The 24284-nt window shown below is 44.4% G+C and overlaps 1 protein-coding gene across 4 annotated transcripts in view; it reads right to left on the reverse strand.

Moving 5' to 3' along the window:
• Nucleotides 1-4526: 4526 nt before the first annotated feature.
• Nucleotides 4527-24284, reverse strand: part of LOC144126050 (choline/ethanolamine transporter flvcr2a-like) — a 70849-nt gene continuing 51091 nt past the window's right edge. For all 4 annotated transcript variants that reach the window (XM_077659953.1, XM_077659954.1, XM_077659955.1 and 1 more), the window contains exons 5-10: nucleotides 21790-21954; nucleotides 20231-20384; nucleotides 17753-17887; nucleotides 15133-15415; nucleotides 9235-9452; nucleotides 4527-5863 (exon numbers count right to left, since the gene is read on the reverse strand). In XM_077659953.1, the coding sequence (XP_077516079.1) occupies nucleotides 5790-5863; nucleotides 9235-9452; nucleotides 15133-15415; nucleotides 17753-17887; nucleotides 20231-20384; nucleotides 21790-21954 (1029 nt within the window). In that variant the 3' untranslated portion in view covers nucleotides 4527-5789. The remainder of the gene's footprint in view (nucleotides 5864-9234; nucleotides 9453-15132; nucleotides 15416-17752; nucleotides 17888-20230; nucleotides 20385-21789; nucleotides 21955-24284) is intronic.

Below are 24284 nucleotides of genomic sequence, written 5' to 3' on the forward strand. Positions count from 1 at the left end.
ACAACAAAACGAAGCACATGAAGCACATGGCTGCAACAGATACGACTCTGTCATGGGCACATTATGCGTAGTGGGCCGTCAGCAAGCCCTACCACCGACATAAGGGCGCGGCCTTTAATTAGGTGCTTTAGGTGGCTGCCTAGTGTACGCATGAGTATATATGCACTTTCTAATTAATTCGCCATGATGGCCAAAATAGTGAAGCGCTCTCGAAAAAACACAAAAGTTTCAACCGCCTTTGTTCATATCTCTCTGATAATTCAAAGTTGCGTATGTACGAGTTCCCTACTTATCCCTACTTATAAACTGTGATGAATGCTTGGAAGCTGTGAATTTGCGAGAGTTCTTAACAAAAACAATTTCGTTTAATTAAGCCAACTGAGTGGCCAGAAGACACTAAGGAGCTATTGCATCTTTGCAGGTATACAATTGCCACAATGGCACGAGGTATTCACCATATACCTCGGGTATATTATATACTGAGGTGATCGCAGTAATAACTTTTGTTCCGGCAAAAGACTGCCACGGACAGGGCTGCCGGTGTCATGGACCGCAGGAACATAAACGTTTGAGAGTAGTGGGGTTGCGCCGAACTCCTCTGTTTGAATAAAAAAGTATCACTACTTGTGAATTTTGAAAAAAAAACAAACAAAGCAGCCCTCCTTATCTCACAGCGGACACCCTACATTGTTCCGAACATACTGAGTGACTCAAGCCAGCCGGGTCTCTTCTTGCATTGCACTTTTTATTGCATAACGGATTCATTTCTCAAGATGCAATGTACAGCTAATAGCACGAAAGTGCATTCTTCAGCGTGCGCGTTCTTCAGTAAGTAAAAGTACATGAAGGAACTTTGGTTTCTTTATCGCGGGAGCAAGTTAATTTCCAAACTGGTTTATTGAACCGGTTTCGCGTTCCCATGACACGCATGCAATCGCGCCAGCCATTTAAGGGGCTTTGAAACACCTTCCGAGGAGAGGACATCGACTCACTCAATCACTGCATTGTGTTGTCATGAACACCTGAGCCAAATACGCACCTACGTGCAGCTTCGAACCCACAATCAGACGCAGAAGTTGGCGAGCCCTTCCCGGCGACTTTTTTGTGCACGCACCCTCCTCCGTCGCTCGCATCTACTATTGGTTAGATTCTTCCAGACGTCAGGCAGCTACCAAGGCCGTGGCCAATAATCCGCGTAGCTCCGGCGGGTCAGGCCCTCCCCCGGAGGTGGGGCCTGTGGACCACCGCGGACCTTCCAATGTGCAAAAAAAAAGTGCCGGAGGAGAAAGGCGCGAAAAAATGAAAATAATAATAGGTAATTGTTTTTGGGGGAAAAGAAATGGAGCAGTATCTGTCTCATATATTGTTGGACACCTGAACTGCCCGTAAGGGAAGGGATAAAGGAGGGAGTGAAAGAAGAAAGAGGTGGGGCAGTGGAGGGCTCCACTATCGAAATTATTCCAGAGCCCTCCACTACGGCACCTATCCCTTCCTTTCTTCTTTAATTCCCTCCTTTATCCCTTCCCTTATGGCTCAGTTCAGGTGTCCAACAATATATGAGACAGATACTGCGCCATTTCCTTTCCCCCAAAAAACCAATTATTATAAACCAACACCCTGTGGCGGTGGCTCAGTGGTTAGGTGGCTCAGTGGTTAGGGCGCTCGACTACTGATCCGGAGTTCCAGGGTTCGAACCCGACCGCAGCGGCTGCGTTTTTATGGAGGAAAAACGCTAAGGCGCCCGTGTGCTGTGCGATGTCAGTGCACATTAAAGATCCCCATGTGGTCCAAATTATTCCGGAGCCCTCCACTACAGCACCTCCTTCTTCCCTTCTTCTTTCACTCCCTTCCCTTACGGCATGGTTCAGGTGTCCAACGATATATGAGACAGATACTGCGCTATTTTCCTTTCCCCCAAAACCAATTATTATTATAAACCAACACTGGCGCCTTAGCGTTTTGCCTCCATCAAAAATTAAAATGAAAATTGGTTTTTGGGGAAAGGAAATGGGCAGTATTTGTCTCCCATATCTGGAACAGCTGAACGGCACCATAAGGGAGCAGAAGTACTTGCTGTTGGGTTAGTTAGTTCATCTTAAAGTTGAATGGCACTAGGTAAGGAACACAGTGTTGGTTACCTTGCTCCATTCAACTTTCCGCAGTAAGGGAAGATATAAGGAGGGACTGAGGAAAGAAAGGGAAAGGTGCCGTAGTGGAGGGCTCCGGAATAATTTGGACCACCTGGGGATATTTAAAGGGGCTGTGAAGGCGGCTCTAGTAAAGTTGCGGCATGCCTGGGATATTGAAGCACGCCGCTTCACGAATAGTGTCCAGCAAGAATTTTTTAAATGCGCTTTGTAGAAGCTGAGTTATCTGTAGTTAAAATTTGAATTTCAGCGTCTTCGCGCCTTTCCCTCTCCTCTCGTCACTTTTTGCATGCTAGAAGGTAGGCGCTCCTTCGCGGACCCCCCTTCTGGGAGCGGAGCTTCCCGACCCGCCGGAGCTAAGCGGCTTATTGGCCGCGGCCACGGTAGCTGCCTGACGTCTGAAAGAATCTAACCAATGGCCACCTCTCACCTTGTCTACACAGATGTGGGGGACGGAGGAAGGCGCGAGCATGAAAAAGTCGCTGGGAAGGGCTCGCCAAATTTGACGCGTGATTGCGGGTCGTCTGCTGCGTGTAGAAGAATATTATTTGGCTCTGGTTTTCATGGCAACAGAGTGCAGTGATTAAGTGAGTTAATGTGCTCTCCTCGGAAGGCGTTTCAGAGCCCCTTTAACGTGTGCCTCAGCGTTTCGCCTCCATCGAAACGCAGCCGCCGCGTCGGGTTCGAACCCGGGTACTCCGGATCAGTAGCCAAGCACCCTAACCACTGAGCCACCGCGGTGAAGACGCTGAAATTCAAATTTTGACTACAGACAACTGTTTCTACAAAGCGCATTAAAAATTCTTCCTGGTCAATATTCGTGAAGCGGCGTGCTTTAACATCTCAGGCATACCGCAACTTTATTAGAGCCCCTTTAAACAGGTAATGATTCAACCACCCCACTGTTGTTTTTTTTTAAGGAAAAGAAATGGGGCAGTATCTGTTGTATCTGTCTCGTATATCTTTGGACACCTGAACCCTGTAGTAAGGGAAGGAATAAAGGAGCGAGTGAAAGAAGAAAGGAAGAAAGAGGTGCCATAGTGGAGGGCTCCGGAATAATTTCGACCACCTGGGGATCTTTAACATGCACTGACATCCCACAGCACACCAGCGCCTTAGCATTTGGTTTCACATGCTGTGCAGTGCATATTAAAGATCCCCAAAAGGTCGAAATTATTGATTAGGCAAAATGTAAAAATGCCTGTGTGCTCCGCGATGTCAATGCACGTTAAAGAACAGCAGCAGGAGGTTGCAATTAATCCGAAGCTCTACACCGAGTCTCCCATAGCCTACGTACAGCTTCGACAAGTTAAACTTCACATTCATGTCTAAAGCATCTTAAAACAGGTGCGTCCATATACTCCACCTCTATGCTTTGGGGACGTTACAACTGCACGCTGCCAAAACTAGTGCTTCAGCGAGTGTCACTTTGAGGATATGTTTGAAGAGACCTGTTGAAACATGTACATGTCTATGCCGGTCCATGGGTTTGCAAGCACTCGTCTGAGGATGCAACTAAAGACTCTCTAGAGACTAGAATGACTGGAACACCAGTAAATATGTAAAATGAGCGTATCTTCATTCGACCCGCCGCGGTGGTTCAGTGATTAGGGAGCTCAGCTACTGATCACCCGGGTTCCAACCCGACTGCGGCGGCCGCGTTTCGATGGAGGTGAAACCGGAGGTGAAACGCTAAAGCGCCCTTGTGCTGTGGGATGTCAGTGCACGTGCACTGGGTCCAAATTATTCCAGAGTCCTCAACTACAGCACCTCTTTCTTCCTTTCTTCTCTCAGTCCCCCCTTTATCCCTTCCCTTAGGGCTCAGTTCAGGGGTCCACTGAGATGCCACACAGATACTGCGCCATTTCCTTTCCCCAAAAAGCAATTTTCAATTTTTCAAACTTTGGAGAACGCTTAAGCTTCCTAATTAAGGGTAGAACGCCAGTGCATTATCTGGATATATGCAGTGCATTATCCGGGCTGCCGCTTATCAGCAGCCTCAATCTGCTGCAACGTGTTGGGAGTGGCGGGGGAGGAGGTGTCGGTTTGCTGCTTATAGACAGCCACCATTGGCCGCCGCGCATGGGGAGGGGGTGCTGGTTCTGCATGTTGACATGGCAGCTGCTCAAGGTCAGCACCAAGAGTGATGTGATGGAGCGGCACAGCATAAATGTGAGCAGGCTGTAACATGCGTGATACCTCCTTTGTCGCGCCTTTATTTATGGCGCCATGCTTTGGTTTTGATTGTAAGTCGACCCCCATCTTAGGATTTTCGTGCAAATACGGTACCATGCAGTCAGTTTGTACCAGTTTTCGATGCTTCTAGGCAGTGTGCAGTAGCGACTGCCCATGTACTACTAAATTAAGACACACAGACAGTTAAGAAGACGGCACCAATCATTTATGTAAAGTCAACATTACAAAGCTTCGAATCCTACTGCACAACAAAAGGAAGCACTTCAGATAGCAGCCGCTATGGGAAAGCCCGTGGTTATGGAAGCACCGGAAACTTTAATCATTCTGTCCTGTCAGCAGCAACAACTGGAGAGATCATGCAGAACGCATTGTGTGAACACATTTTGTCGTAAATATGAAAGACAAGTGCAGTTCTGCAATACCCTGAAAATACTTTTGGCTATGCATAAGACTCTAGGGTGGTGCTCAGACTAGTATGCTGCAGACAGCAGAATATAAGGTCACACCCTTTTGTCGCTCTATACGAAGTTCTGACAGAAGTAATCATTGTTCTTAGCTCTGTAATTTCTTCTTTTTATAAGATAAATATTGTAAAAAATGTTCACAAACACCAACAATTACTAAAGCTAATATAAGCGTGCTAGCTTGGCGGAGAGCAATTTGATATATTCTTAATATCCCACTAGCTACACAACACCTAATGCTTCATTATACCCTGCAGCAAGTTTTCATTAATACTGATACCAGTAAACATAACATTTTGCAAGGACACATTGCACGCAACATACTAAGGCTTATATAACATAAGTATGCTATATAAGCTACAACATATGTGTTTATATAAATACTTTTTACTCAGGCACACCCCGCTACATTCTAAAGGGGAATCCTATAGAATAACTCTTGCTCTAGAACATGTGTTACAGCTGTGTCACAGCAAACCATGTCGCCAACAGTAACTGCACAATTTTAAGCTTGAAGCCTCTCTCCAATACAACCAGTCCTACAGCAGACATCAATGAAGAAAGAATACACATGCTTAGCCATGGAGCAGCCATACATCATGATGAAAGTCAATGACTTCCTGAGTAAATAACACTGCAACAAGAAAGACAATGCAAGGAGAGCAATGGGACAAGTGCTTTTTTGAGCAGTGTCTCATTGCCTCTAATATAAGTTTTGTTGTTGCATTGTTCTTTGCTCTGGCAATGTGCTAATTCTCACTCCCCACCCACCATTCCCTTCCTGCAATATGCTTATGTGGTGATGAGTTAGTGCAGCCTCCTGATGTATCTTTATAGGCCTGGGGATGAAGTGGAAGTTATGCTCGTAGAATGACTGGAAGATTCAGGGGTATCACCCCCGCAGCTAAGAACAGTTAGGAGGAAGGAGGCTCATGGTATAGGTAGAACCCGTCTCATCGTTCAGGTCACGAAGATGCAATAGTCATGTGGACACAACAGCTGCTGGTTCAGCCTGAAGCTGAGCATGGCGTCTCCTCAGGTCCGAGCGAATTAGTGCTGCAAAAAACAAAAGATGTGCTCAATACACAAACTAAAAAATGCACGACATGCCGCAGCAAGCACGTGTCTTGAAATGAACAAAGGGCACAAACCAAAAGGATACAATGCCTGTGCAAGTGTACAAATTAACACTTAATATGAATATTCTTAAGCTAGTCAATAAATTTTCAGATGTGGGTCTGACAGAAATAGTACCCCACTAGCTATTTCTTAGGTACACTGCTATGGTTTCTCATGGAATTAATTCAAAATGATGGCCAGACCACTTGCAATCACCCCAATTGGAAAACATCACTGAGGTTTCCAAAGATCAAAAAGACTGCAGAGAACCATCATCATCATCATCAGCCTGACTACACTTACTGCAGGGCAAAGGCCTCTCTCATGTCTCTCCAATTAACCCTGCCGTTTGCATGTCGCGGCCTGCAAACTTCTTAATCTCGTCCGCCTACCTAACTTTCTCCCGCCCCCTGCTACATTTGCCTTACTGCTTTAATATTGTTACCACCATAGTTCAAATGGAAAAATATCAACTTTCAAAACCAACAAAAATGTTCACTGTTTTTGTGTTCTGGGAAAAAGAAAAAAGTACTCATCTCCTCAGGTTCTATTCCAAAAGAAATATGAGCTGTTCCTTTCAGTTATGCAACAGAGGTAACAAATAAAAAAAAACATAAATTAGGAAAACCAGCATTTAAATTAACAGCTTAACCTAACTAACTTAAATATGGCAGCCCAAACAACTCAGACTGCAGAGTAGTTCACAGAGAAGATTGTTTCGTGGAGCTCATGGAGAAGTCATTTAGAACAGTTCCCAGAGAAAAAGCAAATCCTTGTTCTAGGTACAGTTAAAACCAGAAGATCAAATTTTCTGTAGCAGGATACAAATCCACTAACCAATCAGAACAGAGAACGAAATCACCTTGCTGATGTTTGATTAGTATGTAAAAGAAACCAGAGGCATTAATATTCTTATGCTGATAATTTCATCTACTGATCAGCTTTTTGTTTAGGTAGCAAGACAAGCTTTAACAGTAACTACTTTTTGTCACGGTCACTGCAGAGTTCAGTTGTATCTGACTATAGCTGCTTTGCAACAAAAATAGCAGCCCTTTTTGGCCTGTGCCAATACAGAAAAAAACCGGATAAGCTGGAATTCAAACGGGATTGCAAAATAGTTTGACATATCGATAATTTGATATATAAGTAAATGGCAAATTATTAGCTAATCTGCAACCTAGAAGCAAAAATACATTGCACCCACGCTAGTTGTGCACTTCTTGCAACGACGTGCTGGCAGCGCACCACTCTCTAGGCAGTGCACTAAACCTAACCTGCTTCTCATCGAAACTGCTGCGGACAATGCTTTTAGCCACTGCCTATTATAAGAGGTCTGATCGTGCTAACAGTTCACTACAAATAATTTAATTAAAATTAAGGTACAGTTGGTCTCAGCAATGCCAGTGACAGTGAAGCACACCAGCAATGACAGTGAAGCACACCAAGCAAAGGCAGCCGCTAGGCTTTAGTTAGGTTGGCTTGACCATATGACAGCGATGTGGCATGAAAAATGAGTACAAGAGATCGAAGACCACTCTAAAGCACTCCCCACGTTCATCTCATTATGTGGCTTCACAGCGGTAGCGCTGCCGGCAGGTGCCCAAGGCTGTGCATCTGACCCATCTCCACATGCAAGAAGTGATTGAACAGTGCTGTTATGAAGCACCCCTTGCAGAGGCACGGTGCACTGCTAAATATATCAAACGTTCTGCTAAACAGCAGTACAATAAACGCGAATGGTGCTATGCTTTTGCATGGGATTTTCAAGAGGACGTTCTGATTCTCTGAAATAAAAAATAATTCAATATATAAAGATTCGACTACATCTGGCTGGAATGGCTACTGTTTTCAGCTGGATTATGGAACCAAAAATCACATCAACCTGGAAAATTTCTGCTTATAGCTAGCTCCAGCTGGAATACCTTCCCTTTCCAGCTAAAAGTGGAAATGCAAATGCCATTTCCAGCCACTCCAGCTGGAAATGCAGCTGGAAAAGTGCTTTTGCAGATGGAATTTGTGTCTCCATTATCTTGGGAATAAAAATGCGATCAGCAGACAGACAAGGACCATCAGTTAGAGTCACAGAGCATAGCAAAGTACGAAAGATGCAAAAGAATTCAGCAGAGGATGAGGTAGAGTGGTGAAATAAGAAATTTCTCCGGAATAGCATGGCTGCAATTCAAGCAAGGCAGGGCTATTTTGAAAACAGTGGCCTTTGTCCTACAGTAGAGACTGGCAATGACAGTAATGAGAACAACAGCGATGATGACCTTGACGGTGATGCAATATGATGCATGGTCTGAATGGCTACTTTATGAGAACGGTGGGATTGCAAGCTACATACGCGCAATACTGCATGACTTCATGCAAGGCTACACCATGTATGGGCCACACCCTCTATTTTGAACTAAGTAATTGAAAAAAAATTTACAGTTACACGTTTCTTTTTTTCAATTCGTGTATAAGCTGCACCTTCAAAATTCACACCCGAATTTACAAATAAAGTGCAGCCCCTACATGAATTTGTACGGTAGTATCACTGGAAACTAAAATGGCATAAAACAAAGAAAAGGTGAGGCACTAAAAAGCTACTGGCAATAAGAATGAGTGTAGATATTCAATTTTTTTTCTTCTTGTGATTTCAATACAAGATGTAACTAAGAAGGAAATTCTGGGTTGCTTGACGTACTGCTTTAACTACAACCAACCTGACCATGCAAATCTGAAGCCAAAAACTTTGCAACACAGCAAGAATGAACAGGGCCTGCTACAATGAATGTCTCTCTCTTTCTCTCTGCACTGTGAATGCTAAAATAATGCATACGATGGAGAAGCTTTTTGCTGCCCATAGTCGGAAAACAATATTTTAGCATTAACAATCATCACCAGTAAAATTATGTAGCTATACACTTTACATTCTCCACAGAAGAGGTCTACTGTGATACATTTGGCTACGGCTGTAAAGTGTGGTGTGGCAAGACCCCACCTCATTGAACCCACCTGCCTACCTGCTCACTTGATCCCATCTGCCACTTTGGCCACCGAGTTGGTAACTGGCAACAGTTCTCAAGTTCATCCTCCCCAGGAGAAGCAAGCCATTTTTTTATTAAGTTCACACATTCATGCGTCCCTTAGAAGCAATGCAACACAGCTTTGGCAGACATCTGAATGGATCGCTGCAGGCAAGGTTTGGTGCTGGCAAACTGCATTTTATAAACACAACATATGTGTATGTGGTCCAGCTATAGATGATACCATGGATGGTTTCAGCAGAGTGAGCAATCTTTGCTGGGCTGAAAGGTACATACCTGTGAGTATGGAGCCGATGAGCAAAGCACCTGATAGGGAAAAGTTGGTAGTGCGATCACCATAGGCGAGAATGAGTTGGTCAGCAGCCATGGTAAACAGGATGCCAAACACCTGGGCTGAAGCATTGAGCAGGCCTGAAGATGTGCCCTCAGGCTCTGGAAATGTCACCTCGGCCGCAAATTCGAATCCCAGTGGAAGGTAGCCAGTCATGAAGAAGCTGCATAGCGCAAGAGTAGCAGAAATGAGCCTAAGATATTTGCCTTATTTCTGCGAATGTCACACAGTGAAGAAAACGGAATGCGAAGTGCACACCATGTTTTTGCCAATAAACAATTTGTCAGGTTGACACATCAGCGGTCTCTGCCAGAGCAAACACTCACAACCCTTCACAAGATATTGTTGAGCGCAACAGAGCTCACAAGCTGAGCACTAGTTATTTCGCCTCGTGACAGAGTTTGTGACTTCAGGTCCTCCTCATAGCCTGTTTAATTAGAACCAAGCCAGCTATGCCTCTGAGCACTCTCATCTACATACTGAAGCTTAACAAACCCCCACGACTGAGCAGTCCATAAAACTTAATTTTCACTGGCTGACAAAACAAGCCTTGACTGGTAATATGGTAACAGAGAAATTGCCCTCTTGGATGAAGATGGTTAGCCCAACAATAGAAATAAATATCTATATGGAAATGACGGGCTTGTTATGGCCTGCGTATTAAGGAAGTCAACAGTCATCGAAAGCAAGAAAAGCATAGAGAAACATTTCTATGTTTTTTTTAAATGTTGTCGTCTTTATCAATGGGAAATTAGTAACGTAATCATTTTATGGCTGATAATCATTTTACAGCTGAAAGATAATTTATTATAGAAAGCAGAAGAAGAAACAACTCCTATGCTTTTCTGCTCAGAGCCGCCGTGGTGGCTGAGTGGTTATGGTGCTCGGCTGCTGGCCTAAAAGATGCGGGTCCGATCCCGGCCGCAGCGGACGAATTTCGATGGAGGTGAAATTCTAGAGGCTTGTGTACTGTGCGATGTCAGTGCACGTTAAAGAACCCCAGGTGGTCGAAATATCCGGAGCCCTTCACTACGGCGTCCCTCATAGCCTGAGTCGCTTTGGGACGTTAAACCCCCCTAAACCAAACTTTTCTGCTCAATAGCATAAAGAGGGCCTCAGTTCTGGCAGTCTTGCTACAAGGCTGGACAATTTTGATTTTATTTCTTTTTTTTGCCCACACTAATTTATTTCTTAGCCGCCATAAGTAACATAATAGGGTTTTTCCTCAGTTGCCCCCCTCACCGCTCGATAATGTTCCACATAACGCTCATGGTAATACCGGACATTCTTTGGCTGCCATAATAGACGAGGTTGGTGCTGGTGAACACTTTCAAGGTTAGATTAGAAGCAACATAAATACCCTCAAAAGTAAAAGATTGGTCCGCCATTGCCATAGCTCAGTTGGTAGTGCACTGCATGTGATATACAGAGGTTGTTTGTTCGAATCCGACTGGTGGCATGTGGTTGCTTCTTCGAATTTCTAATCAATTAACTTTCAGCCACAAAATGATAGAACTACTAATTTCCAGGAGTGCATGATAATTCAGAATTCTGAATACAAATCGAAGATGTTTGATGCTCTCTTCGTACTTGTATTCGAGAAATTGATATTCGAGAATTTCAGAATAATCAAAAATTCCTGAATATTCTCCAGCGATCGTATACTACGCTGACTATCATAAATTCAGTCATTTCAAAACCACAATATCTGGCAAATTCTCCGACGATCGAGTTTATTATGGCAGGAAAACAATGCAAAGGTCCTGTTCTCTTTCTGCTCTGTCATTCATCACATAGATCAGTAGCATTTGGATGCTGGTAGGCTTGACTTCATGTGAAACTTCGCAAGGAGACTTTCCCACTGATGAGAACAAGACAGCTGGCCACCCGCTAGGAACTATCACAACAAGAAAGTGTGCCGTTTTTTTTTAATGTGATAGCATTAGAGTTGTCATCACACCAAAACCGTGCCGATGTCCGAGATGAAGTTCACTGATTGGTTAAGAGAGGTCACATGACCTTGTGACATCATCACCATTTGCCCACCATGACAGATGGCAACCTGACCACAGGATTGTGAGCAACCTGCCACTGTGGCAGGTGGAAAATAAATAAATTATTTGTCGAGAGAGGTTACATGGCCTTACGACGTCATCACAACCTGCCCACCAGGTTGTGAGCAACCTAGTTTCTAGACAGGAACCTAGATAGAAAATCGAAATCAAAAATAAGAAAAAAATGTGATATATGCAAACGTCCGCACTATCACAGCACAGCGGATAGCTGCTACTGCAGCTAGCATCTCGAATATGGCGGCTGATAGACCGAAAATTGCAAAGAAAATGACGCAAACACATACAGAAGCTGAAAGAGAAGCTGCGACAAATGTGAAATCTAATGCTATCGCATTCCACTCTTAAGGTCACTTATGCATCCCCATAGTTTTTTGTCCTTCCATAATATGTTATACTTAACGCCATATCCATAGCATTTGTCCTGTGACCTTCATAATTCTCCTAGCGTGAGCTCTGCCGTCGTTATCGTCAACTTTGATATGCAGGGAAGCCCACTTGCGGAATTTTGCATGTGGCTCCCGAAGGGGTGAAGTGAGGCACCACAACACAGCAAGCAGTCGTACAGAGATACAGCTTATTGCGTACTGCATTGTAATCAGCGCGCCTCATAAAGCGGTCTTCAGGTAATCCAAGCACTTCTTCCGGCCCCTTGAACTGTGAATTTAAGAGGCTTGACAAGGCTATTTTTATTTGCCAGTCATGTGTCATTTTAAGGGTTCTATTTTGCATGACCACACTATAGGTGGCATGCTGTTATGCTCTCTGATCAAGTAGTATATATTTCTGTGCAGACCATGTTTTCTTTATTTGCTGCTGAGCCAGCCTAGCTTTGTTTATTTCAGTTCCAAAGCTCATACACGATTTTGAAGAGAAATGAAGGCAATAGCGGTTTCCTGTTTATCATTTTATGAAATATATTTTTTTCACATTGAAGAGATAATCAATATTCGTGCCATTTTTTTTTTTCACATCCACATTTGATTCGCATTAAAAATTTTCAATATTCATATACTTCTACTAATTTCCCATTGATCAACACGACAAATTTAAGACAGATAGAAACATTCCGCTATGCTTTCTTTGGTTTCAGTGACTGTTGGCTTCCTTAATACACAATGGATACGTGTTAATAAAAAGTGGTCACCGCCATCCCGGAGCAACAAACGGCTTGGTTTGGTTTATGGGGGTTAATTAACATCCCAAAGCAACTCGGGCTACGAGAGATGCCCTAGTGAAGGGCTCCGGAAATTTCGACCACCTGGGGTTCTTTTAACCTGCACTGACATCGCACAGTACACAGGCCTCTCCAACGAAATTTGAGCCGCGGCCAGGATTGAATTTTCGTCTTTCGGGTCAGCAGCCGAGTGCTATAAGCACTGAGCCACCATGGCGAAATGATAAGGTATCTATGTTACCACATAATGTGCACAGCGGTGACAGCTGTGAGCCCCACCTTGCAATTGTCACAGGTGTGATTGTGAAAAAGAGTGATATTTTGATGTCAAAAACGGTGTTTCGGTGTGCCTAGAATGGCCTCAATCCTTCGAAGTGCAATCATGATGTCGCTGCAGCATACTTCAGTCAGTCGCCGTGCAACTGTTGCATAAGTAATTGTGAAGCAAGCATCACATTTGCTGGGGCTGCCATAGAGACAGCTCAGAATGCTTTCACTGGTCACACTGCTCAATCCACAATGATCCGTGCAATAACCGTATAGCAAAAGATACAGCACTTAATATCATAAACAGTGACAAAAATGGCAAGACAGAAATGTGACGTAATAAATTGGTTACAAGGGAAGAAAAAGCACAGCAACTGCCTCATTCTCAATGGAGGCCTGCACCATGAAGAGGGACATGAGAAATGGGTGCAAGTAAAGAGTAAAAACTGGCCAGTAATTATATGACATGATGCAACAAATCTGCATTAACAGAATAAGTTTTACATTTTGCTTTTACAATCAACCCCTCCCATTGCATCTTTGAATTTAATTTCGCTGTTCCTTTTTCATTCTGCTGCTTTGTGGGCGTCTGGTGGGTGTAGGCTTCAGGAGAGATGAGGTGGGTATACATAGGGTGGAGATGAAGGCCCCTTGCAGTGTATAGGTGGAGCTTCTGGAGAGTGAATATAAGTGGAGGGTGGGTAGGTGGTGGGTGCATTTTTCATTTGGCTGTCATTTTTTCATTCCGGTGCTGCGTGGGATTCAGGTGGGTTGAGGCTTTCAGGCATGTGAGAGCGCGGGCACAACTGGGCAACATGTTAAAAACTTTTTGGCTGTGTATGCCCCCGGCACTAAAGTCATGGATAATCTGTGTCATCATTGGTCAGCGCATGCTACGTAGCACCGTAGCACCCACAGGTCCATGTGGGAAAGCTAATCTCCAGACGTGAGCTGAGGGAAAGCCACCTTCTTGAGTCGACTGGAGTTGTCCGAAGATCGATGAGACCTGCGAGGAAGCTAACCATCCGAGATGTGTTGAGGGAAAGCCAGCTTTTTGAGTCGCTTGGTACTGCCCGCAGTTCAATCTATCAGACGTGATGGCTAATTCTTGCAGCTTAAGTTAAGGACAACGCAGCGAGCTATGGAAAGAAAAATGATACGTGTAATGTTAAGAGACCGGAAATGGGCATAGTGGGTGAGGGAACAAATGCATGGTAATGACATCCTAGTCGAAATCATTAGGAAGAAATCATGAGGAAGAAATGGGCTTGGGCAGGGCATGCAATGCAAAGGCAAGATAACTGCTGGTGTAACAAAGTGGACTCCAACAAAGTGGAGGTAACAAACTGGACTCCAAGAGAAGGCAAGTGCAGCAGGGGGGGGGAGAAAATTAGGTGGGCGGATGAAATTAAGAACTCTGCAGGGATACGGTGGCCACAGCTGGCAAAGGACAGGGCTAATTGGAGAGGCATGGCAGAGGCCTTCACCCTGCAGTGGGCGTAGTCAGGCTGCTGCTGCTGCTGCTGCTGATGATGATGATGATGCAGCTGTACATTTTCCTGTACACTTACACTGTAGCTTTACAGCCTGGGGCTGCTGTGAACATTCGTAATGAGGAAGCATGGGAGTCTCTCCTTCTAAGCTCTAAACTTGAAGACCAACTCGAAGTCATCCACCTGGCGACCGAGGCCTCGAAGAACCAAGCAGTTTGCCACACAGGCCTCTAGGCACGGAGCCCCCTACTCCCTCCCGGGTCTGCGTACCTGAGTTGGGAAGGTAGGGGTGCCTCCTATATCGGTGGACGATAAAGTTTTTTTCTCTCTCTGTAGCTTTACGGTGCTCAGAAATTATTTAATTGATATAAGGAATATTTTCATTTAACTGAGTTCGATATAATCTGGTTCTGTTGTGCTGCTAAACTTGTAAAAAGCGCCACTGGAGGATTCCAGATTAATTTCAACCACCTGGTGGTTTTTACCATGCACTGACAACTCACAGCACATGGGTGTACTTTTGTACTTCGCCTCTATTGAAATAAAAGTATGGTTATGTGCAGGAAGTGTAGTTTGCCAATGCTGAAGCAAGCAGCATTAGCACTGGTAGCTGTCACTGTAAAATGGTAATCTACTAGTGCTACTGAAAGCACGAGTGTCAGGGCCCGAGGGGAAAGGGTGAAAAGCATGACCCGGTCAGTTGCTGTGCAAGCTATGGGTGTACTGTAAAAAACTGTCACAGCAAATAAACAGTGCAAAATTTGTGTTAGCCATGTCGTATTTGCTGAAGGAGTAAGGAAATTACTGCGCAAAAGTACACTAGTCAGCACTCACCCAAGCAGGCAGGTGACGACGAACAAGGGCCACAGTGTCCCTACACCCAGCACAAAGGTGTAAGCGATCATTCCCGCCAAGGAGAACACGTAAACGGCAAGGGTGGTCTCTTTGTAGCGATGAGTCTCATCGAGAACAACACCACAGATGACCGATCCAAGCATGCCAGAGAGAACAAGGGACAGCCCCAACCAGCCAGCAGTTGCCTCATGGCCTGGGTAGTAACTCAACACAACCCGATTCAGCAGTGTGGAGATGGCATAAAATGTGCCGACGTTGATGCCTGCATGGTGAAAAACAAGGCACTCTGTAATGGTCTCATCCATAAATTTCTGAAAAAGAATGTTTAAAAATATTTTAAGGCGATCAATACGATAGATGCGCCAGAGTATGCACTGGCATTAGTATCCCCCCGGATGAAGCAGCTGCTAAGGGATTCAGGCCGTGAGTGGGCGGTGTGATCCAGTCAGTCAGTCACCATGTGATAAGGAGTAGAATGGGCAATAAAAAGAACTAAAAATTCAGGGGCAATCAAGTGGATTGATGCAGAGGAAATGCGATAGCATTCTTCTTTCACTCGTTAATCTATCCCAGTTCTGATTCTATTCCAATACTACCTATGCAACAACACAAAATGTGCCACATTTTCCCCCCTAAACACCACCTGGCAGGTGGACTTCATACAGACACCGACGCAACCGATGCCGCTGGACAGTTTTCGCCTTCGTGGACCTTCTAATGCTACCGCAATAAAAATAAAAATGCCCAGCCCACACCACTACAGCATAACGGGCTGATCACTATGTGACAGGCCACATCCCCACTCCATTCTCCTGACCCAATACAGCAATCACTGTGTGATATGCCGTACCCTCTCTCTACTCTCCTGCACCTGAACGTGTAGAGGGGGATCTTTATCTCTCCACTTTGACACCTACCAACTGAGGCATCAGACGGATGGGCATACTTTTCCAACATGGGGTTATAATACTATACAACGCATTAAAAAAATGCCGAAATCTCATGCCCCTTGCTTCAGAGAGGCACTACAGGGCTATACTCCGCGACAACATTTAATGGGATAGCATTAGTAGGACCATAAAGTTGAAAACTGTCTGGTGGTGTCTGGTGTCCGTGTGAGGCCTCCACCTGCTAGGTGGTCTTCAGGGAGATTTGCCTCTCTCCACCTGCCACTTCTCAATTGTTCCCCTGACCTCTTGCACTTCCCTTCCCCCTCTCCACCAGCAGGGGAGAAGAGAAAGACACCACAGGAAGAATGGCTAAGCAGAAATGACAATGACTAAGAAGAAAATGCTTGGACAACAGCAGGTCTATGTGCAAAATATACAGCCTCCTGAAGAACTATCCGTGCAAAAATGACGTTTGCAGGAGCTGCTGCTTCTGGCATTGCTCGGGAAGAGAAACCCGTGTCTCACAAGCCCTAGTTACCAACGGCTAGCTGTGTTTGAAACAGTCACCTGCCAGTGCAGCGGTGCATCGCTTAACTGCTGCGCCACTGCGCTGGTAGTGGCATGAGGACTCGCCGTCATCTATGAATGCGACATATTTTGCCTAGTTGTGTAGTCGAAATTCAAAAAGAATCAGAATTGGAATATATTGGAGAGTGAAAGACAATAAACTCATAATTGAAACAGGATCAGAACTGGAACTGACTGCCGAGTGAAAGAAGCATGCTGTGGCATTTCTTCTGCCTCAATCAAATTGACCGCCCCTAATTTTTTCTGCCAAAGAAGTAGAAGCTACAGAGCTGAACAGTAGAATATAGTCCGTGCTTGTAGTTATTAGTTTTCTGTTAAAACGTAGTATAATGTGAATATTTGTTTTCTAAGGCATATTTCTAACATAACATCCAGCATTATGCTTTGAAAGTCAAGAAAAAACAGTTTTCTTGATTAGAAAAAATTTGCTAGGCATGTCTAGTTACAAGAAGTTTAAATAGATAGCGCCAGCTGCTCCAGCAACCGAATGAAGTTACTGCGGAAGAGCAACACGCCAGACAGCCAGGCGCGCCATCATACAGCTAAACATTTTGGCAGAATGACGCAGTTATGAATGCCCCGCCCTTGTAGCTTTCCCTTCACTGCCAAGAAGAGCTGTCGTGGGCCCGAGTACAGCTTGCACACATTTGAATAAGGAATGAGAGGAAAGTCTCAGTCCACTGACAAACATTTTCACAACAGGATTTGGTTCATAAGGGTCCAATAAAAAAAAAAGTAATCTACCAAAAGAAACGGACAAAGGTGTGCCAAAATTATGCAGTGTCATCACCAATACTGAAGCTCCAATCATAAGCAGGTCATAATTTTATCACCTTTTGTATAAACCAAATCTGATGGTGATGTTCACATAGCTTCTATATCAGACAAATAAAAATTCTACATAACCTTTCATGAATCATCATAAGACACAACTACAGACCTACAAAATGTCCCAGTAAACACTCAGTAATTTTATTCTGCCATAAGTTTTTTTCATTCTTTTTCTAATGAAAAAAAAAAGGAAAAATATTACAGAAAGCTAACGCTATTCAGCACTGAGCATAAATGAGCCAGCACATCAGACAATGAAAGAACAATAATGTAGCACCAAGCATACTGACCATAGGTGACCAACAGCAGCATGTAATTTACGTTGCAAACCAGGTTTCGCATAGAGCGCCAGTACCCTGCAGGGTCAGACTGCTCTCGAGACACCTGCGCCCTGCTTGGCGGGCGCGGTGGCTTGTCACGGAAACCTGAAAAGGCACACGGTCTGTGGCAAATGTGCAGCACAATGTGGCAAGCAACAGTTTCTTGTGTGGTATACCATGAAGGAAATATTCATGCTGTGCAACAGGGGTTTCAAACACATGATCCGTGAGCCATAAGGATTTGAGCCATTGTTCCGGGCGAACATCACTGACTTCCTCTGTTTTTTCCCCCCTCTGATAACCTATAGAGGTACATAATTTTTGAATGTCCATTCGTGCTAGCCTATCTCAATAATTCGCTTTTTGTGACAAGGGCCTCGAAAATTTTAGTACAACAGAAAAAAAAAGCAACTAGAAAATAAAATGGCTGTAATTGAAGAGCTTTAGTTCATTTGTTTGCTTTTTTATTCTTGAAATGCCTTTGTCAATATTCGTTTATGCTGTACTTTTTGCTTACACAACCTCTTTCTCTTTTCCCCTCTCTACCACTGGCCCCATGGGGAACAAAAACTTGTCAGTGCAGCTTGGCCCACATGGTGAGATGAGGTTGAGGCACCTGCTATACACTGTCAAATTGTCCCAGTTTTGAGAGGCCCAGGTGCCGTTCTTATCAACAATTTACCAGGCCTGCTCTTTCACTCCCTTTTCTGGGTCTCAAAATGGCTCAATCAATAGATTCCCCTCAAGCTGCTTAGCTGACTGCTGATTTTTGCTAGTTCTTCATTTTCTTTTTTTTCTGAGAGTGTCTGGCCCTTATCAGATGCTATATTAACCCATTTGCTTCCGAAGCTGGGGATTTGCCAGCCGGTATAAAAATATTCACTTTAAATATGCATAAAAAGATGGCACCATATACTTGGCTGCTAATGTGGATAGCAGTTTCCATGCCAAATGAAACTAGTTGCCCACTAGTTTCAAAAATTTATAGCAGGAAAAAGTTGTTTTTTTCTTGCACACTTCTTTTGAGCACGATCATGGTTTTCAGGAAGACTGAAGCCTCACTGGCGGTGAAAATCACGAGCTGCTTTTAGGCAGTGAGGAAGATACATACTGTAAAGACCCTATAATATTATTGGATGATAATGAAAGCAGTGTGCGTGGTTTCATTCACAAAGTGAGGAATAGGACTCGAACTTCGAGCCTGGCACTGCATACTTAGCTTGAGTGCCAGTTGATAAGCTGAAAGCCTGCAAGGAAATATTCTTCAATGTGATATAGTATTTGGCTGTTTATGATGACTACATACTCTAACAAAAAGTGACCGAAAGAGAATGCGCTACACTGAGAAGAAAGTTTATATCGTCGAAGAGCTTGTTGACAAGGCTATGTTGCACTGAGAAGAGAGAATGGGAAACTAGCTGTAGATCCATCTCAAATGCATCTAAAGGCTTGCATGCTCATAAAAATTTTTCTAAACGTTGGCAAAGCAGAAATCCCTATGCAAATGTTTAGAGTGCAAAGCTCGGGGAGAAAACAGTGAAAGCTGTCAAGATCCGAGTTGGGCAAGTTGCATATTATTCACCTTAAGAAGGTTTGGTTTTATAGGGTTTAACGTCCCAATACGACTCAGGCTATGAGGGACACCGTAGTGGAGAGCTCCAGATAATTTCGACCACCTGGGGTTCTTTAATGTGCACTGAAATCGCATAGCACATGGGCCTCTAGCATTTCGCCTCCATAGAAATGTGACCACCGCGGCTGGGATTGAATCCATGTATTTCGGGTCAGCAGCCGAGGACCACAACGAACGAGCCACTGCAGCGGCCTCATCTTAAGAAGGGAAGCGGGAACTAGGACAACCTTCGCACTTCGCACTTTACACACCTAAATGCTTACACACTTCTCACAATTAAGAAAAATTTTACTTGCTCAAGATTTGTGATTGTCTTGAGAGCTGAATAACATAAATATTTGCCACCAGAAACATTTTCAGCATGAGTGAATAATGGTCCTTTCCAGGAACCCAGGTTGTGTTGAGCCCTCATGGACGAAACGGCAAAAGTAATTGGGTTAAAGAGTGACTTAACTGGCAATTTACTGCCATGTATAATAAAATGGATAGTTTCCACAGAACGTATTGTATTAAAAAGCTGTGCGCCCAAAGCTGCAAAAAAAGCAGCATCAAGCATTTTGAGTGCCCTTCCTTAGACATCTCTTCCTGTAGCCTTGCAGTAGGCAGTCACACATATTGCATAAACTGAGCAAATAATAGCAGTCTAATCAAAAGCTTCAGTGAAAGCACACTTCCAAAACTTTCTGCAGACTTTAGTCAGACACCTACGGTGTCCATTTTGCCTCCCAAACCCTTCAAAAAGTTTCTGCCACAATCACTACCAACTATGACAGCAATGAGAAGCACCAAAACTAGAACTGCGAAACATGACTTGCCAACCAAGATGGCGATGAGCATGAGGCTGCTGGTGATGGCCACACCGTAGCATAAGATGCTCAATCCTTGGCCAATCTCTTCCAGGCCTTCCAAACTTTTTGGATCTCCACCTACCACTTGCGGAGGAACCAGAAATCCCAGCGCAATTCCCAGCTGTAAATAGCCAGAAGCAACGCATGAGTGTTGGAAATTAAGGGTATATTTGACAGCTATACACTGTATATTTACTCGATTCTAATGCACCCTCATTTGTAACGCACACCTGTTTTTCGCAATCAGAAAACAAGAAGTGCAATGCCTTTGACTGTAATGCGCACCAGATTTTCATGCTTCATTAAAGCAATGAATCTTCTTCTCACGTGGAACAACCAATTTTTACTGCAACCACTCTAATCTCGCGGTGAAGTAAATAGTGCCACTGAATCACTGGCCATTCCCCATCTGGCCAGCAAAATCATCATCACTCAGTGTCGCTGGCAGAAGCCTCCTTGACACTTTCAATGGCCAAAGCCGTTTCATAGTCGGTGCCATCCATGGAATTTGAAATTCTACACTTTTTGAAGTGACAAACAGCTGCAGACAGAATTGAGCACCATGCATCCTTCACCTATTCAACAAAGTCCTGCAGTGGGGACACGCTTCACTTTGTTGCTTGGTGACTCTGGACAGCAACCCTTCTCTGGCCCGTTAAAACCCATTCTAATAGACTTGCTGGGGAAGATCCTGTCCCTCTACTGTATCTCGAAGAATAATTTTTACCAGCCGAAAAAAGACCACCAACTGGCCCACCATTCAGCCTTGCTTCTGCTGTCCCTTTTACCAGCCGAAAAAAGACCACCAACTGGCCCACCATTCAGCCTTGCTTCTGCTGTCCCTCTGCCAATCAAGCACTCAAGTTTCAGGAACACCAAACTCACGCGAAATGGCCTGATTGCCACTTGCCTCGGCACACAAGATCACCTTTTTTGCTACCAGAGGTCGTAGTGAACTCGAATCTTTGCAAATGGTGCTTCCATTCTGGCTCAAATCCAGGTCAGAGTCTTGCTGACAGGTCATTTCAAATGCTCGCAAGGCCTCTCGGTGTCCATGGCCATGCTGACCATGTACCATGCAAACGACTGCAGTAGCCAATACGACAATTATGATGCACAAGAGATAGCAAGCTGTCATTTTGCGATGCTGATGACAACAGGGTGTTGCTGGCACAGTTTCACTAGATTCTAATGTGCATGCCATTTTTAGATGACTTTTTCTGGAAAAACAGTGCCTGTTAGAATCGAGTAAATATGGTACACAAAGGTAAATAATACAGAAAATATGGCTAGCTGACATTCCAATTCAGTTAAAAGCAACCCAATTTCGCCACAATCCCATTCATATATAATATCAACTTTCAGTGACCACTATGTTCAAATGTCACTACAACCTACACATTGTGGCATCAACTTGAAATGACCATAGCTTCACAGAAGCTTCTTTATCATCCTAGATGAAGGTAGATCATGTTACAAAGCAAGGCTATAGTGCCTCATTCAGTGCTTAGAAAAGAACAAGATACCTGGTTGCCAAAGACACCAACAGCACATGCGCGGGACACCTCCTCTGCGCTGAACCAAACAGCCGCTAGGCGTGGTGGGATGCTCAGGATGAAGATCTGTGACATTGCTACCACTGTCTGGCCAACCAGGCACACCACGAACCGGTCCTGCTCTACGCTCAGTACCTGCAGGCAGGAGAGTTCAGTTAATCAAATTACAGGATAATCACAACACAGTACTGTTACGTCTCGCCTACGACGCGCGGTATAGCCGGCGCGGATGCAACGGACGCCGCGGCTTCGTTCAAAGTGGCGGTCATTTTGGGCCCGTTCATCGCTGCCGCAACGCCTCCCGCCAAGCGCGTCCAGGCAGGTTTCAGTGCCACGTGTCGTCGTGCGTGCGTGTGTGTGTGTGTGCATGTTGGTGCCCACGCTTGTCAAAGCGCGGCAGCCGGGGAGAGGAGCTCCCCAACTGGGAGGCGAGGAGGTCTGACCGGCGCCGGCCCGGCGGACGCGCCCGTCACGTCTGGACATGTTCAAGCGTCGCCGTATCGGACGCCTCTTCCCAAGCCGTTCCTTCTTGCCCTCGACTCCGTGGGTATAAAGGGAGCTGCCCCGGACGCCAAAGAGAGACTTCGATTCCTTCCTTCGAGTAACGTGGTCGCCCTGACCGGCTGCTCTTTTGCGATGCCAGAATAAACAAGTTGTTCTGTTGCCAGTCGACTCATCCTTTGCCGGGACCTTCGGATGTTTCCAGCTTTGCCCCAGGCCGCCAGGCCAACGCTACCCTTGGGGCTTGCAACCCAAATGCAACAGTACCTAAGGTGGTAAGCATACATTTTAGTCGCCAGCCTATGAGGACAGCCTACCTGAATGATGCCCCACTAATTTGTACCTCAACAGCAAGGCAAGTATGGTATAAACAGCACTGCTTCTGCCAGTGTACACCATACATTTTCAGCACTGGCACTCTAAAAGAAAAAAAAAACAGTTTACTTGCGAAATTTTTTTATGCTTTTTGTCACAGTCACAGTAACCAGCCCAGAGTAGAGCACTGCATGGGCTCAGGCCGACCAGAAAGCCCTAGCCTGGGCCAGGCTCGAACTTGACATTGTGAGCCCCAGCTGGAAGCTGCAGGTCCAACCTAGGCTCAGGCCTGTCTATACATAGATGGCCTTTGTCAGGCTTTTGACCCATTACTGCAGGGTTTGAAGTACACTTGGGGAGTTATAGAAGCGATATGGATGAAACAGGGCCGTGGTAAGTGGTGAGATTTTCGAGACAGATTTTCGAGACAGCTGTCTCGAAAAATAATCTGTGATGTTAGAAATGAAGTGACGAATCTTTCACCAAGAAAAAGCTCTTTGCTAAAGCTCTGCAATGCACGAAAATCCAGCACTTTTTTCTGCACAAAACCAAACTGGAATGCATGAAGCGTGCAGGAAGCTTGGTGGAAGCACATCATCCGTCAACAGTGGGTTGCAGTGCCTATGACACCCAATTTTAAATGCCTGCGCTACTGTACCCCATCATGCACATACTTCTGCTTTGCTGCTTGGTGTAAGAAATAGGACAGTAATCGCCAACAGCATGGTCATTATTTCTGACAGCGATGAAGCAAAAGAAAGTGCTTGCCATGGTATAATCTAGCAGGCAGTCTGAAATTGGTCCCAAAGCCATTGCAACACATCATCAGCTGATGTTCTGTTTGCAAAAAGCTTCTTGCACACCTGATGCCCTCAGTTTCAGCTTAGTGTGGGAAAAAGTGGCATAATTACTTGCACTCCACAGCTTTAGAGAACAGCTTTTTCTTTATTTCAAAAACTGATATGGCATCATCTTGTCCATGGCTTTGAACTCCTTAATGGCAATAACCACCAAACTATAGTAATAAAAAATTGGTTATTAAATTTAAGTTTATTTATTTATTTATTTATTTATTGCCACCGTCAGGACTTACAAGAAGCATTACAGAAGAGAGGAGCTGAAGAACATAAGTATAACCGACAATAAAGTATAAATTAGCCATGAATTTATCAATTTTAGTTAATTAGCTCTTTAATATAGTGAGCAATATTTTATAGTAACTGATGTCCGCCATGGCTGACAGTTGGTTTATGAAAAGATTTTCTTTCTATCTCGAACTCCTTATTTTTAGAAATTTGTAACAGCGTTCGTTTAAATATGTGGTATAATGTATATTATTGTGGAGTAACAAAACATTTGCTCTTTTTCATTACTGCAAAACCCTACTATTCACACAGTGCATTAGCATATCAGGATTGTATGACTCCTGTATAAGCCATTTATCAAGACCAATTAGGGGAACACTTCAGCTCCGCCTAAAAGGTATGATAAGATAGCGTTAATGGGTCCCTTCAGCAGCCTGGGGTCCTCTTTGCATAGCACTTCACAGACACGAATACTGTTCTTTATTTTATTTCTGCTCTTTTTTATTTTAGTTTTTATTAAACACACCACATGACACACAAGGCCCCCCTTTAACCAAGTCAAAA

Source organism: Amblyomma americanum, chromosome 3, assembly GCF_052857255.1.
Source record: "Amblyomma americanum isolate KBUSLIRL-KWMA chromosome 3, ASM5285725v1, whole genome shotgun sequence".
In the NCBI taxonomy this organism is placed as follows: Eukaryota; Metazoa; Arthropoda; class Arachnida; order Ixodida; family Ixodidae; genus Amblyomma; species Amblyomma americanum.